Source organism: Crocuta crocuta, unplaced genomic scaffold (genome assembly GCF_008692635.1).
Source record: "Crocuta crocuta isolate KB4526 unplaced genomic scaffold, BGI_CrCroc_1.0 scaffold115, whole genome shotgun sequence".
In the NCBI taxonomy this organism is placed as follows: domain Eukaryota; kingdom Metazoa; phylum Chordata; class Mammalia; order Carnivora; family Hyaenidae; genus Crocuta; species Crocuta crocuta.
The window spans coordinates 7,984,162-7,999,058 of record NW_027530575.1 but is presented as its reverse complement, the minus strand read 5'-3'; the positions used below and the strand labels follow the sequence as shown (position 1 = coordinate 7,999,058).

General features: G+C 59.3%; 4 protein-coding genes and 2 non-coding genes across 6 annotated transcripts in view; 4 read left to right on the top strand and 2 right to left on the bottom strand.

Moving 5' to 3' along the window:
- The window catches only part of ANGPTL6 (angiopoietin like 6), a 14,699-nt gene extending 12,714 nt beyond the window's left edge, over nucleotides 1–1,985 (bottom strand). Inside the window, exon 1 of the mRNA XM_077767979.1 lies at nucleotides 1,930–1,985. Within this exon, the coding sequence (XP_077624105.1) occupies nucleotides 1,930–1,985 (56 nt within the window). The remainder of the gene's footprint in view (nucleotides 1–1,929) is intronic.
- A 29-nt stretch (nucleotides 1,986–2,014) lies between these two features.
- On the top strand, nucleotides 2,015–5,851 carry PPAN (peter pan homolog). Its single transcript, XM_077767942.1, has 11 exons — nucleotides 2,015–2,164; nucleotides 2,644–2,745; nucleotides 2,944–2,994; nucleotides 3,104–3,274; nucleotides 4,175–4,251; nucleotides 4,452–4,559; nucleotides 4,660–4,783; nucleotides 4,859–4,937; nucleotides 5,030–5,159; nucleotides 5,236–5,402; nucleotides 5,485–5,851. Exons 1-11 carry the CDS (start codon nucleotides 2,135–2,137, stop codon nucleotides 5,694–5,696), a joined length of 1,251 nt encoding a protein of 416 aa, XP_077624068.1. The 5' UTR covers nucleotides 2,015–2,134; the 3' UTR covers nucleotides 5,697–5,851.
- LOC144234717 (small nucleolar RNA SNORD105) lies at nucleotides 2,790–2,875 on the top strand. The gene has a single exon (XR_013336049.1). It is a non-coding gene; the product is annotated as a small nucleolar RNA SNORD105 (small nucleolar RNA).
- LOC144234713 (small nucleolar RNA U105B) lies at nucleotides 4,295–4,374 on the top strand. Its single transcript, XR_013336044.1, has one exon. It is a non-coding gene; the product is annotated as a small nucleolar RNA U105B (small nucleolar RNA).
- A 96-nt stretch (nucleotides 5,852–5,947) lies between the features above and the next one.
- P2RY11 (purinergic receptor P2Y11) lies at nucleotides 5,948–8,971 on the top strand. The gene is made up of 2 exons (XM_077767940.1): nucleotides 5,948–6,341; nucleotides 7,602–8,971. The coding sequence occupies exons 1-2, from the start codon at nucleotides 6,323–6,325 to the stop codon at nucleotides 8,678–8,680; spliced, it is 1,098 nt and encodes a 365-aa protein (XP_077624066.1). The 5' UTR covers nucleotides 5,948–6,322; the 3' UTR covers nucleotides 8,681–8,971.
- Nucleotides 8,960–13,170, bottom strand: EIF3G (eukaryotic translation initiation factor 3 subunit G). The gene is made up of 11 exons (XM_077767941.1): nucleotides 13,079–13,170; nucleotides 12,896–12,942; nucleotides 12,098–12,181; nucleotides 11,902–11,990; nucleotides 11,750–11,809; nucleotides 10,804–10,908; nucleotides 10,523–10,712; nucleotides 9,758–9,865; nucleotides 9,519–9,655; nucleotides 9,335–9,441; nucleotides 8,960–9,061 (listed from the first exon to the last, which is right to left on the bottom strand). The coding sequence occupies exons 1-11, from the start codon at nucleotides 13,096–13,098 to the stop codon at nucleotides 9,046–9,048; spliced, it is 963 nt and encodes a 320-aa protein (XP_077624067.1). The 5' UTR covers nucleotides 13,099–13,170; the 3' UTR covers nucleotides 8,960–9,045.
- Between the last annotated feature and the right edge of the window lie 1,727 nt (nucleotides 13,171–14,897).

Genomic DNA, 14,897 nt, shown 5'->3' with positions numbered 1-14,897 from the left:
GGCTGCAGGCCCCAGGGGGCTGGGGGGGGGGGGTCACAGACACACCCCAGAGAGAGACAGCACCAAACACCAGCACCTGCTGTGCCAGCCGGCCGTGACTCTATAAACACCACACCTTCTATCTCGTTTAGTCTTCACGACCTGAGCCGGTTTGTAGCCTCATTCTACAGCAGGGAACACTGAGGCTGAGGGAGGGTGAGTGATTTGCCTGCAGCCACACAGCCGGGGAAAGGTGGATCTCAGCCCGGGTAAGTTGGCTCCGGTGTTCACACGCATAGGCCCCGCCCCTCGCACACACTGTGTACCCACAACAGGGCAGAAATCAAGACACACAGATACCCGATGAGACATGCAGACCGCGGCACGGAGCCGCAGAGAGAAAGACAGAATCTGTGCGCGTGTCTGCGGATTTGCCCGACACACACACACCACGACTTAAAGAAAAATACCCTGTGGGCAGAGTGGGGTCTCACACTGGCAAGCACAGAGGTGCCAACCAGGTAGGTGGTGAAACCCCGGTACCCACCCACCTGCCCCCCGCAGGGGACGTGCTCCCATTTGTCTCCCACACACACGGTCACATCCTCAGGTCAGATCACGCAGGGACAAAAACAGAAAGGAGTAACCACGCAGTCATTTCTCAGAGGTACAAAGGGACTCACATAGAGCCCCCCCGCCCCGAGCCCGGTCTGGGGTCTCCCACCTGCACAAAGGCCTCACTGACCTGCAGACACACTCTCAGGGAGCAGCCTCCTTCGCCCGGTTCCTACCGTCCTGAACTCGTAACCCGAGTGGACTCCCGGGCTGGAAGAGGAAATGGTCGTCCCAGATCTGAGAGAGGCTGCCAGGCTGGGCTCCAGGCCTGGGCTGGGCCCCCCAACACTGGGCCTCTTGGCCCCCCACCCGCAGCCCCCTCCAGCTTCCTCCACTGGCAGCAGGGAAGAAACCTCATAAGTCACAGAGAGGGACTGACAGATGGGAGAGAGAGTCCAAGAGACAGAGAAGGGGAGAGACATGGGAGGAGATGGACAGAGACAGGGGGAGTCTGGAAGAGGGATGAGGAGAGAGAGATGGGGGTAGAGACATAGGAGAGATGGAAACTTGAAGGCAATGAAAGAGACAATTGATGGCAGAGACGAAGTTTGGGCAGAGGGAGACAGAGATAGGAAGAAGACAGGGATGGGGAGGGGAAGACGGAGTGGGGAAGAGGGGAGAGAATTGGAAGAGACAGGAGACAGGAGGCAAATTGGAAGAGACAGGGAGGGGAGGCAGATGAGGGAGGGGAAGCAGATGGGGGAAGGAAACCTATGGGACAGGAAAAGAGACGTTGGGGGCGTCCCTTTTCCCCACCCCAAGGTTCTGGGGAAGAAGCCAGAGGCCTGAGGCCAAGACTGGGGCTTTGAGTGGAAACTGGGAGGGGGTGAGTTATTCACAAAGCGCCCGCCTTGCCCTAAGTTTCCAGAAGGTGATGTGGAGTTTCCAACTCTCTGCCGCAGACAGGGCCCCCGGGGAAGGCAGCTGGCCTTCAGGAGCTGGGGGCCCACATCCCTAACTGCTATGCTCTCTCCATTTCTCTGGTTGTTCCCTAGGTCTCTGGTGCCTTTGTGCCAAGCACTGTGCATCATCTTTCTTAATTAGTGGGTCAGAGGAGAAATGATTACCATCCCCACTTTGGGATACTTCTAGGAGCCTCGGAGTGGATAAAATGGCTCTCAAGATCGCCCAGCTGGTGTAAATGAGCCGAGGTAGGATTCGAACCCACAACTCGTGTCTCCGAAGCCCGCGCCCCTTCCCTGAGACGCTAGCCCCGCCCGGTTTCCACAGAAACAAGCGCCAGGTGTCTCCATAGCAATCCCTCCGTGGATTGCTCCTTGCCGCCACCTGATGCGCATGCCTGCTTGGTGACGTCACCGCGCAGTTCCGCCTCACGTGGGCGCCTCCCCGGCGCCGGAAGTGAGCGGCGCGGCGCCGGAAGCACCCGGCATAAGGGTCCTAGCGGAGGAGTCNGCGCGCGCGCGCCCAGGCGCAGCTCCGCAACCTCGAGGCCTATGCCGCGCAGCCGCACTCGTTCGTGTTCGCGCGCGGCCGCGCGGGTCGCGGCGTCCGGCAGCTCAGCCTGGACCTTCGTCGGGTCATGGAGCCCCTCACCGCCACCCGCCTGCAGGTCTGCACCTCCCACCCCGCCTCCCTCAGCCCTGGGCCCCGTCCTCGCGGCTACGGAGGGGGCTCCAAACTCAGAACCGCGCGAGCCTTCAGGCTCCCTGGCTGGGGAAAGGGACCCTTCTGGGGAGCATCGTCTCTGCCTCTTCGGATTTCGTGGGGCAGCTGCGAGGGCGCGCAGGTGTACCCGCTTTGGCCGGATGCCTAAGGCTGATGGTTAAGAAGGGCCTCGAGTCAGCAAAGCCAGGGTGGAAACTTGGGTTCTCCCAGAGGCCGAGAGGAAGGTAATTAGCGTCGCAGGGCCCGGGAAGTAAGAGACCAGTTTAAGTCTGGGTAGTTCTAGAGGTCAAGAACATTCCACTTCCTTGTTTCTTCGTGCGACAGTTTAAAATGCAAAAAAAAGGGCCAAAGAGCTTTAGCTTATGGTTCTTGCTCAAGAAGGAGATATTTATGATCTTTCCATTTTGTTTCTGTAATTCCCAGATACGAAAGAAAAACACCCTGAAGGATTGTGTGGCAGTGGCTGGGCCGCTTGGGGTCACACACTTCCTGATTTTGAGTAAAACGGAGACAAACATCTACTTTGTGAGTGAACGCACGCATCCCTCCTCTTCCCCAGCCCTCCTCCTCCGCCAGCTCTCAGGATGAACCCATATGCCTCTGAGTTGCCATGATTCTGGTTTCAAAGTAAACGCTCTGAAGAGATGGGGAGAAGGTTCCCACGCCCTGCTCGCTAGCTGGATACTGTGGCTCTGACCAGTTCTTTTTTTTTTTCCCCTGCAGAAGCTGATGCGCCTCCCAGGAGGCCCCACCTTGACCTTCCGGATCAATAAGGTAAGGATCGGAGGTAGGAGGGCTGTGTTGTGTAGACGATGGATTCAGGGGTGGTGCCGACCATGTGTGGCGGCCAGGCACCCACTCCTCTCCCCCTCCGCCCCTGCAGTACACACTAGTGCGCGACGTGGTGTCCTCCTTGCGCCGACACCGCATGCACGAGCAGCAGTTTGCCCACCCGCCCCTGCTGGTGCTCAACAGCTTCGGCCCCCATGGCATGCAAGTGAAGCTCATGGCCACCATGTTCCAGAACCTGTTCCCCTCCATCAATGTGCACAAGGTGGGCTGGGCCTGATGTGGCAGGGGGGGGTGGCGGGGCCTCCAGAAGGAACCACACACAAGCCCTTGGGTTGTCTGCTCCGTCTTCGCCTCCCAGGGCCGAGGCCAAGCACTCTGGCTCCTCAGGTCAAATCTCGTTCAGGAGTTCGTGACCCTGGGGTAAGGGACTTCCTCATGAGCTTCCTTATTTTCTGGAAGGGAGAAAATGATCCTGATGGCCGTTTATTTATTCGGTGGGAATTGAGTATTAGCCTGAGCAGCGTGCCAGGTAAACAGGACTCCAGTTTACAGATGGAGAGACAGACTGACAAAGGGGAAGTTGTTAGCGGGAGGTTAGACACGGGCAGGATTGGGTGTTTTGTTTTTTGTTGTTTTAATTTTTTAAATGTTTGCTTATTTTTGAGAGAGAGAAATAATGCAAGCAGGGGAGGGGCAGGGAGGGAGGGAGACCCAGAATCCGAAGCAGGCTCCAGGCTCTAAGCTGTCAGCACAGAGCCTGACGCGGGCCTTGAAATCACAGACTGGGAGATCATGACCTGAGCCGAAGTCGGACACTTAACTGACTGAGCCACCCAAGTGCCCTAGGACTGGTGTTTTTTTTTTTTGTTTTGTTTTTTGTTTTTTTAAAGTTGTTTGGCCCCAGAGCCCCAGCTGCTAGTCCCCGCACCAACAGGTCTCAACTCGCCTGTTAGATGATCATCAGGGAGCCTGGTGTGGACGGCCTCGGAACCAGGAACTCTAGCCAGCCGCCCGCCGGTCGGTCAGCCCCCACAGTGCCGGCGGCACCCCACACCCTGGCTGGGAGATTGCCGGAGCAGGGCCAGGGCTTGCTGTGGCTCCAGCACACGGGGACGCCTGTGGGCAGTTGACACGGCGCTGTGCCCTCACTTCTCCCTTCCAGGTGAACCTAAACACCATCAAGCGCTGCCTTCTCATCAACTACAATCCTGACTCCCAGGAGCTAGATTTCCGTCATTAGTGAGTACTCTCATGGGGGGGGGGGGGGGGAGAGGCACGGCTTCCGTGTGCGGCTGATGACCACGCTCCTGCTGAGGCTCTGTGATTGCTCAGTTTCAAAGTAAACGCCCTGACGCACTGCGGAAAGGCGGGGTGGGGGGCAGAGCTGACCTGCAGTCTCAGGATTCCTAACCCGCCGTCTCACACCCTGGCTCTTGCAGTAGCATCAAAGTCGTTCCTGTGGGCGCGAGTCGTGGAATGAAGAAGCTTCTACAGGAGAAGTTCCCCAACATGAGCCGTCTACAGGACATCAGTGAGCTGCTAGCCACGTGAGAAGGCCACTGGGTGGGGAAACCGCTGCCCCGCTGGAGCCCCTGGAGCTATCCCGGGAGCCTGGGATCCCCTGCTGACGCGTGTGTCTCTGCCCAGGGGCGCTGGGCTGTCCGAGAGTGAGGCAGAGCCCGATGGGGAGCACAACATCACCGAGCTGCCCCAGGCCGTCGCAGGCCGCGGCAACATGCGGGCCCAGCAGAGCGCTGTGCGGCTCACGGAGGTGAGGCCCGGCCCAGGGCGGGCCCGGTGGCACAAATGACTTCCTCGGGCAGCCCTCCCGCCNATGTCACTGCAGATTGGACCTCGGATGACGCTGCAGCTCATCAAAATCCAGGAGGGTGTTGGGGAGGGGAACGTGCTGTTTCACAGTTTCGGTGAGAATGGGGCTGGGAGCCCAGGGCCCTCAGCGGTGGGTGGCGAGGTGCACCGACACACCTGGGTCCGTGACCTGGCTCTTCCCGCTCAGTGCACAAGACCGAGGAGGAGCTGCAGGCCATCCTGGCAGCCAAGGAGGAGAAGCTACAGCTCAAGGCCCAGAGGCAGGCCCAGCAGGCCCAGAATGTCCAGCGCAAGCGGGAGAAGCGGGAGGCACACAGGTGTGTGGCGTGGGCTGCGCGGTGAGGGGGGGGCTCCCGGGTGCAGGCCACTGCCCTAAATGACGTCCTCCTCCAGGAAGAAGAGCCTGGCAGGCATAAAGCGGGCACGGGCAGAGGCCAGTGGGGATAGTGATGCTGAGGACCCCGGTGCCCCCCCTGAGACGGAGGGTTCTGGCCAGCGAGAGGAAGAGGAGGATGAAGCCGAGTATTTCCGCCAGGCAGTGGGAGAGGAGCCTGATGAGGGTAGGTGACGAGGCTTTGTGCAGCTGGTCACCTTGGGCTTGTCCCTGTGGTCTGATGGCCTTGACATGGTCTCTCCCCACAGACATGTTCCCGAAGGCAGCCAAACGAAGATGGCCTGCGGGGGCCCTGGGCAAGAAGCAGCGAGGAAGGGAGCAGAGGCCAGATCGCAGTGTTGGCCAGAGGCGTCCAAAGGCCAAGGGCAGGCCCCAGCGGGGCCAGGGCCAGCCGGAACGCAGAGGAGCTGCCTGGGAGCACAGGCGAGGTCGAGCACGGCCACCTAAGAAAGCCGTCTGAGGCCAGCCTGGTGCAGTGCATGGAATGCCCCAAATTGGGGCCCAAGCGCCTTTGCCCTGGGTTTCCACCTGGACCTCCAGGTGCAGCCCTCAGTTTCCTTTCATAAAGGAGCGGTTCCCCCAACCTCACTCTGGTAAATGCCTGCTTTCCTGTGAGTCTTGAGTCTGTATTTGGAGCGGGGAGAGCTGGAGTTGCGCGGCAGAAAGCCCAGAGAGGCTCGAGCCAGGAGCTTCTGGAACTGGACTGGGTTCTGCCCCAAAGCTAGGTTCTCTCCCGCATCCTGAGCAGTGGACATGCTGGGACTGTGTTACATGGGAGGGCGATGGGCAGGTTCAGTCTGGTGCCTCGGGCTCCTGGGCCTCTCCCCTGCTTACCCCCCTCCCAGACCCCGGGTACCTGTAAGCCAGTGACTGGCTGCTCCAGAGGGCAAAGTGTGAGGAGGAAGGAAGCCAGGGGTGGAAGCTGGCTGGTGCTGGCTGTGGGCGGAGCTGCCAACTTTGAGAGAAAGAGGGTGGAGCTGCTGGGAAGGAAGGGGCCACACTGTGCTGGTGCTGGTTCACTTGCACAGACTTGCACGGCTTGTAGAGCACCTTCAGCAGTGGACCCGGACGCAGGGCACGTGGGCCATGACTACCACCACATCAGGTGAGGGTCCTGGCCCCTGCGGCTCAGGCCGGGACTGAGGGCGGGTGTGGCTGGCTCCTAGGAGGTGGACGGGAGGGAGTTAATCACGTCTGGACAGGGACTTCCTCCCAGAGCAGAGCTGGGATGAGGAGGCAGAAGTGTGGTTGGGGAAGCAGGAGTAGGGGAGGAAGGGCCGCTTGCATCTTGCACGGAGCTAGCGGCCAGCCTGCTGGACAGCCTGGGAGCAGGCTGTTTACCCCAAAGCTGAGGCTAAGTTGGGTACAGGAGAGGGAATCCATTCCAGATCCCTGCTCTCATCCACACTGCTGTGTCCCAGGCCTGGTTTTGGGCACTGGGAAGCCAGTGGTGGGGCAGCCCCTGAGAGGTCTTTTGGGGCGTTTTCTTAGCAGCGGTCAGATGGAAGCACAGGGTTTGCAGAAATAAAGGGTATGGGGGTGCAGTCATGGTATTACAGGGTCAGAACAGACCTCTCAAAAAAAAGCCTCAGGGCCGGAGACCAAGAAGTGAGTGGGGGCATTGGTGACTCAGGAAAAGAGAATCCGTGCAAAGGCCCTGAGGTGGAACGTGCCCTTAAGGAACAGTCAAAAGCCGGTGTGGGAAGGAAAAACCAAAAGCCAGTGTGAGAAAGACACGTAATGAGTCACAGGAAGAGATGAGAGGTTGCAGGTTGAAGGAAAGTTTGCTCCTGGGGCCCCTCAGTGGCAGAGGTGAGTATTACCTTTTCCTCCCCATGAGGAGGGAGCCTCAAAGGGCCCTGAGCCAAAGCCACCAGGCTCAGATGTCCTTGGTGCCCTCTGGAGGCCATGGGGAGAACAGGTTGGAGAAGTGACAGAGGGAAGGTAGAGGCAGCGAGGCTTGATGGATTTTTGGGGGGGGGGGTGCCTATAGTGGGACAAGGACTTCCCCTCCTCCACCCCGAGCTTGGTGGTTCTGGGTGGTCACTGTTGGGTTGTGGTCACGTGAAGGCGGTGACCACCCTGGCTCTGGAGGCTTCCAGACCCAGGACCCAGGACCCAGAACCCAGAGCCACCCTGGTAGGTATCAGCTGACCAGACTCAGCTGCTGACCTTCCTGGGCCGGATTTCCTCCATAAGAAGTTGCTGTGGCTGGCGCCCCCTCCTGGGCATGGGAAGGACCCAGAGAATGCGTGTCCCCAGAGGGCTTGTGCAGCCAGCCACGTAGCAGGAGCTCTGAAGGCCAAGGCGTCAAGAGCCACATGCGGAGGGGCGGTGCTCACTTGGTGACGCCATCTGCCCACAGGTGCCACACCCTGCCCAGCCAACTTCTCGGCGGCTGCCAACCGCATCCTCAGCCGTTTCCAGGAAGACTTTCTGTGGCCCGTGCTGGCGGCTGAGTTCCTGGTGGCCACAGCCAGCAACGGCTTCGCCCTATACCGCTTTGGCACCCGGGAGCGGCGCCCGTGGCGCCCAGCCGTGGTCTTCTCGGCGCAGCTGGCCGTCAGCGACCTGCTCTACGCCCTGACGCTGCTGCCGCTGGCCGCCTACCTCTACCCGCCCAAAAACTGGCAGCACGGGGAACTCGCGTGCCGCCTGGAGCGCTTCCTCTTCACCTGCAACTTGCTGGGCAGCGTCCTCTTCATCACCTGCATCAGCCTGAACCGCTACCTGAGCGTCGTCCACCCCTTCTTCACCCGCAGCAGCCTGCACGCCTGGCACGCCTGGGCGCTCAGCGCTGCCGGCTGGGTGCTGGCCGCCCTGCTGGCCGCGCCCACGCTCAGCTTCTCCCGCCTGAAGGGGCCGCAGGAGGAAGGCAACTGCTCCGTGACCAGGCCGGAGGCCTGCACCAAGTGCCTGGGGACAACAGACCACCAGCTCGAGGCCTACAGGGTGTACAGCCTGCTGCTGGCCACCGTGGGCTGCGGCCTGCCGCTGCTGCTCGCCCTGGCGGCGTACGGCGCCCTGGGGTGGGCCGTGCTGCACAGCCACGGCACGACGGCGGCCGAGAAGCTGCGGGTGGCAGTGCTGGTGGCCAGTGGCCTGGCCCTCTACGCCGGCTCCTACGTGCCCTACTCCGTGACGCTGGTGCTCAACGTGTACGCCCGGCAGCGCTGGAGAGCCCGCTGCCCGGACTTTGCGGACTTGGCCGAGGCCAAAGCCGCGCTGGATCAGAGGACCTACGTGAGCCACCAGGTCATGCGGGGCCTCATGCCCTTGGCCATCTGCATCCACCCTCTGCTGTACATGGCGGTGGCACCCAGCCTAGACTGCCGCCTAGGTCTGGGGAGCTGCAGGGAGAGCCAACGCCCTGAGGACCCTGGGAGCTCTGGCCAAGTCCTGCCCCTCAATGACGCAGGCACCCCCAAAACCTCGGGGCCCTAGGCCCCGGAGCTGATGACCCGGCCTATTTTGAGCCGCTGCCCCCTGCACTGGAATCCAGCAGCAGGATGGGAGGCCAAGAGCACGGAAGGCCACTGGCCCTGAACCACCAACTGGCCCTGAACCACTGCCGCCTCCGTGCTCTACAGAAGGACCTGACTGGGGACCGGCACGTGGCCAGGGAGGACAGGCATTTCTGCCCCGAAGCACTGGTCTGGAGAGGGCTGGCCCCACTAGCCGCAAAGCAGATGACTAAACAAGGTGAATAAACAAGACAGCATGTGACAACTAGAACCTTTTTATTGCCGAGAGCCCCGTGCTCTGGGAAGCTTCCTTCTGTGGGGTCCTGGGGCCAGGTGACAGCGGGCTTAGTTGGTTGACGGCCTAGAGAGAAACAGAGAGGAGAGAGATGGTGAGGACAGCCTGTGGGGGAGGGGTTCAGACCCCAAGGGGCATCCTAAGCCCCCATGTTACAACTGGAGCCTCTGTGGCGATGGGGGAGTTGGGGGGGTGAGCAGTGGGGCCTCCTTGAGAATGGAAAGACAGTGACCCGTCCCTCAGAACAAGCTTGGTGGCTTTATGCTGGCACGGGGGCTATGGCCTGAGTGTTAGCTGTGTGTGACAAGGCTCAGGAAGCAGGGTGCGACAGGGTCTTACTTGGCCCACTCGACGTTGAGGATGAGGTGGTCGTATCCAAAGCCAGACACCCCAGCGATGGCGCGCGCAGCATCCTCACGGCGGTGGAAGCTGATGAAGGCAAAGCCCTGGGGGAGGAGGCAGAGTCAGGGCCACAAACCAGGACAGGCGGCCCCTTCCCCAAACCCCACGGCCACCAGCCCACCTTAGACTGGCCAGTGGTCTTGTCCTTTGCCAAGTAGATGCGAGAGATGGAGCCAAAGGGCCGGAAGAGCTCCTGCAGGTCAGTCTCACGAGTGTCCTCAGACAGGTTGGTGACACGGATAGTGGCGTTGTCGTCGGCTGGACAGGCAAGGAGAGGCAGCCGGTGAGAGAACTGCCCTCCCCAGGCCGCAGCCGAAGGACAATCCCCAGGGACCAGGAGGTTCCCGGCCGCCAGCTCACCTCTGCGGTTGGGCTGCATGGACTCCCCACGGCGGCTGGCCCCATCCCGCAGGCTCGGGGGCACGTACTTCCCCGTCTTGCTCTGGGCGGCTTGCACAGGCTCCAGCTCTGGAGGCAGACGCAGCCGGGTCAGGCTTCACCCTGGCACAGACGAGGGGCAGGCCGCCCAGGATGCTGGCAGCTCTGGCCCCAAGCCGCGCCAGGCACGGTCTATCAAAGGGCACGTATCTGGCTGGTCCCTCCGAGGCCCCGTGGACATAAAGGTCATGTCCAGGAAGTCAGGGCGACCTCAGCTGAGGGCTAGAGAAACGCTCAGCTTCCCAACACACGGAAACATGGCAGGGACAGCCCCCAGGTCCCACACACTCCTGGCAAGTGACAGGTGTAGGACTGTCCAGACATGCAAGCACAGGGCTGTGGCCGCATATGTGGCAGACAGACCCGCCACACTCGAGTCCACAACAATCACAGCTGACAAGGCTCAAGCACGTGTGGTGGACACACGGGCCTGGAAAGCACTGGTCTGCCGGCCCCGACCAGAGGTGGGCGCCATCGCCCGCGGTCAGCACCCCCCAGCCCCACTCGCTCTCACACAAACCCGGGACCCAGCCACAGCCTCGCGGTGCTGCTGCTGACGTGGGAGGTCAACTCTCGAGGGGAGCAGCCCGTGCCCAGACAGCAGGTGAAGGCCAAGGGCCCTCCCAGAGGTGCACGCGATCCTCCCCACCCCCAGGACCACCAAAGCACATCCCCGGGCCTGGGCACCTCCAGGTAGCTTCTCCTTCTCGCCGGTGGACAGGCCCAGCTGCTCAGCCAGCTCCTTCTGCATCGGCCCCAGAGTGTCCTTGTAGGGGCAGCGGGTAGTCCAGTGGTCACCCTTGCAGATGCGGCAGGATACGATCTTCTGGCCCTTGAGCTTGTTCATCGGGTCCTCCTCTTCCTGGCAGTTCAGATCCTGGGTGGGCAGCCAGGGGACACTCAGCGGGATTGTCACACCCCAGCCACCACCATCACGGCCACTGGCCCTGCCCTGTCGCCCCACTCACCTCTTTGCTAGTGATGAACGTCATGGACACGTCGTCACTGACTGTGGTGGTGGCCACGTTGGGCCCTGGTGGGTCAAACTCTGAGTTCCCAAACTTCTTCCAGTTCTGGGCTCAGGGCGGGATAGGGGACAGGTAAGGGCAAGGGTGACCCCTTCCGCTGGCATCCCAGACCCACAGTAGTCCCCGTCAGGGCGTCGGGGCCTTGAACCACATTCTTCACCCTCCCCCAAAGCTCCCCACTCTGGTGACAATGACAGTCCCTGTTTCCTGGTGTGCACCCCTCTGGCGTGTGCCAGGCCTCGGCCTCATGCCGGCCCCAAGAGGAGGGAAGGACAGCTCTTTGCCCCAAGTTCCAGATGGGAGCCGAGGCCCAGAGGAGGCAGCCGCACAGCTAACCGTTCCTGGGGACCCGTGACCGTAGGCGGCCCAGCTCCCACAGGAAGTGATGCTCAGGGGTATGCGGGGGTCACCCAGAGCATAAGGGGCATTGAGCTAGTTAAACAAGCTAGGCCTCAGCCTCTTCCCCTACAAAATGGGGGCCAAAATGCTCCCCACCTCCCAGGGCTGCTGAGGGGATCAAATGGGAGAACACTTCCTGCAAAGCACTTGGCATGGGGTCTGGCGCGGGAAGTGCACAGAAAGTTGGGCCAAATGTTACTGCTATGGCGCCGTCCCTAAGTGTGCAGCCCAGCTCATCAGGAACTGCCGTGACCACCTCAGGGTGGGGCTTGGCTCCGTTCCTCCCAGACTCTAACCCCACCCACTCGCACCCTGGATTTTCAGTGCCCCAGGAGGGTCCAAACACCTCCAGCCCTCAGCCGTGCTCCAACATCATGGGTACAAATAGTTAAACCCCACTTTTAAAAATAAAAGCACCCCCAAAAAATAGGATTCCTAATTCCTCTGAGCCAGTCCTGGGGGAGCCCCCAAGACAAAAGGGTCTCACCTTCCTCCTCGCAACAGCCTTCGAGGCCTTCCGAGTCTCGATTCTGAAGGTGCGAACAATCTGCGGATGGGAGGCGAGAGGTTCGGACTTGCTGTTTCTCTGAGGCACCTGGGGCCAAACCCCAACCTACACCATCCCCTCCCCAGCCTCACCTTGAACTTTTTGCCATCCTCATCTATCTTGTACTCCGTCACTGTCTTGATGTTTCCATTGATGACCTCCTTGGGAGGCGGCAGTGGAGCTGGGACAGAGAAGAGGTGAGGAAAGTGAGCCCGGGGGGAAAGTGAGGACCAGGAGGGGATGCGCTGGGGAGAGGCAGCCGCGAATGGAGCGGAGGGCCTCACTCACCTCCCGGGACTAACTCAGGTTCTGGGCTGGTGTCGCCTGTGGCCAGAGGGATCCCTTTGAGGAGCTCGCTGGTGACACATTTGTCTGCGGAAAGGGAGTGTGGGGAGGAGGGGTGAGCTGGAGGAGCGGGAGCTCCCGAGACAAAATGAAGGGCCCTTTGGGGCGCCTGGGTAGCTCGGTTAAGCGTCCGACTTCGGCTCAGGTCATGATCTCACGGTTCGTGGGTTCCGGCCCCGCATTGGGCTCTGTGCTGACAGCCAGCTCACAGCCTGGAGCCTGTTTCAGATTCTGTGTCTCCCTCTCTCTCTGACCCTCCCCCTCATGCTCTCTCTCTCAGAAATAAATAAAACATTAAAAAAAGGGGGGGGGCGTTTGGGGGCGGATGCCCACACCAGGGGCCCGTGAAGGCGGGACGCAGGGCTGAGGAGTGGCGAAGAATTGCCCTGGGGCAGCCGGGACCGGACGCCGAGCTGGCTGGAGTAACCTCGAGCAAAGGTAAGGACGCAGGCAGGGGCGGCCCATAAAGCTCTCCCGGCGCTCGTATAAACGCGGGAGGCGGGCTGTTACAACTTCCTCCCCGGAGCAGCTACGAGGATTGGGCGGCGGCAGGCAAGTGGGAAAAGCCACCGATCATCTGGAACTGGCAATAGGCTGGCCCGGAGAGAGGATGGCGCCGGGCAAGGCTGGCCGCGACGGGGCATACGGGATCGGACCGCGGTTTGGCAGGGGGTGGAGCAGGCGGCAGCGACCGGCCTGGGGGGCTGGCTGCGGTGGCCTGGGGCGCCCGGGCACACTCACCGTCCTCGCCCTCCTCCTCCACCTGGTCGGCCCAGCTGGGCTTCGAACTGCAAGAAGTGTGCAGAGGGGAGGGCTGGGTCAGCGAGGTCAGGCCCCCGCCGCCTCGACGTACCCAGGCCCCACGATGCTCCCCAGGCCCCCCAGCCCCCCCTCCCGGCGCTCGCCCCGCGCCCCTCGACTCACTCAAAATCTCCAGTCGGCATTTCACGAGCTTCTCCACGCAGCCCAATCCCGGGCTAGAGACCGGAAGCGAGGGGAGCGCGAGACTTCCTGTGCCGCCTAGAGCGGCCCGGCCGCAGCGCCCACAGCGCCCTCTGCGGACGGGGGTGGAGGTGCCGGCTGCGTGAGCTGCGGGGCCAGGGCTCCCGGGCTGAGCAGAGATACGTTCCATTTACCTTTGAGCAAAGTTTTAAAAAACGTATTTATAACAATAAAGCTCGCTTGTCGAAAGCTTACTGTGTGCCAGGAACTGTGAGGAGGAAGCCATTTTCGTCCTGCAGCTGAAGAAATCGAGGCTGGTCTTTCTAAGTCTGGGAAGTTTTCCTGATTCCAATGATCAAGATGTCAAGTGGCCCCTCAGCCTCTCTCCCTCCTTTTCCATTTCATTCTCCCTCCTAACATTCTTGGCTCTCTGATATGACCTTTTCCACTTATTTGTTTATTGTCCAACGCCCTTTAGAGTATTATTCTCAGTGGGAGCCACACGACTCCCAAGGGGGCCAAAATTAATTGTTGCCCTTAGATATTATAATGGCATGTGGTCCTCCAAAAGCAAGTCTTCTAGACAAGATCTTTACCTTTTTTTTAAGTTGACTTATTTTGAGAGAGAGTGAGCGAGAGAGCAGGGGAGGGGCAGAGAGAGAGGAGAGAGAGAATCCCAAGCAGGCTCCACGTTGTCAACCCAGAGCCCAGCTCCGGGCTCGATCCTACAACTCTGGGATCATGACCAAAATCAAGAATCGGATGGTCCACTGAGCACCGACTCACTTGACTGAGCCACCCACACACCCCTATGCAAACGTTTTGGGTGGAAATTTGACATCCACTAAAATGTGAACATATATGTATTTTGTTTTATGGTGGCATAGACATACAAAATTCTATCAGTTTTGTGTGTATAGTGTAGGGATTTGGTAATTCCATAAATCGTGCAGCATTCACCACAAGAAGTGCAGTCACCATCTGTCATCAGACCGTTTTACAATATTAATGACTGCATTCCCTATGGTTTCACCACCATGACTTGGTTGTTTGATAACTGGAAGTTTCTATCTCTTAATCCCCTTGACCTATTTCACCCATATCTATTCCTTTTGAGCAAGCAAGTCATTCAACCTGTGAGAAAAAGTTGTAAATGTATGTGAAGATGTAAAAATTAGATACATGTACAGTCTTGTTCATGATAGAAAAAACTGGAAATGCCTATCTGTCCGTTCATAGTTTAAATAGATTATAGTATATTATGCCACAATCTATGTAATGCTATGCAGTCTTTGAAGGACTGGATCTATCTGTGGTTAAGTTTAAAGTTTTTTTCAAGTAATCTCTACATCCAACACAGGACTCAAACTCATGACCCGGAGACCAAGAGCTACATGCTTTACTGACTGAGCCAGCCAAGAGCCTGCCATTTGTGGTTAAAAAAAAAAAATCTCACGGGTGCCTGGGTGGCTCAGTCGGTTGAGCGTCTGACTTCAGCTCAGGTCATGATCTCAGAGTTAGTGAGTTCGAGCCCCACATCAGGCTCACTGCTGTCAGCACCAAGTGTCCTTTGGATCCTCTGTCCCCCTCTCTCTCTGCCCCTCCCCCGCTCAGGTGTGCTCTCTCTCAAAAATGAATAAACATTTTTTAAAAATCTCAAAGACACGAGGAGGAAGCAATATGTAAAATGGCAGATGTTATAGGGACCCATTCATATAAATATTTAATAGCACATATACGTAGACATATAGACATATGCATACTATTTTCTGAAAAGAAATATCAAACTGTCTGAAGGATG

Excerpts from the sequence above, each read along its gene's own strand:
- PPAN (XM_077767942.1), top strand. The coding sequence starts at position 2,135 with ATGGAGCCCCTCACCGCCACCCGCCTGCAG. Across the intron at positions 4,560-4,659 it reads ATCAGTGAGCTGCTAGCCAC|GGGCGCTGGGCTGTCCGAGA; the intron begins GTGAGAAGGCCA and ends GTCTCTGCCCAG. Across the intron at positions 5,160-5,235 it reads GAGAAGCGGGAGGCACACAG|GAAGAAGAGCCTGGCAGGCA; the intron begins GTGTGTGGCGTG and ends GTCCTCCTCCAG.
- EIF3G (XM_077767941.1), bottom strand. The coding sequence starts at position 13,098 with ATGCCGACTGGAGATTTTGA. Across the intron at positions 12,943-13,078 it reads ATGCCGACTGGAGATTTTGA|TTCGAAGCCCAGCTGGGCCG; the intron begins GTGAGTCGAGGG and ends CACTTCTTGCAG. Across the intron at positions 10,909-11,749 it reads AGGCTGTTGCGAGGAGGAAG|AACTGGAAGAAGTTTGGGAA; the intron begins GTGAGACCCTTT and ends CCCTGAGCCCAG.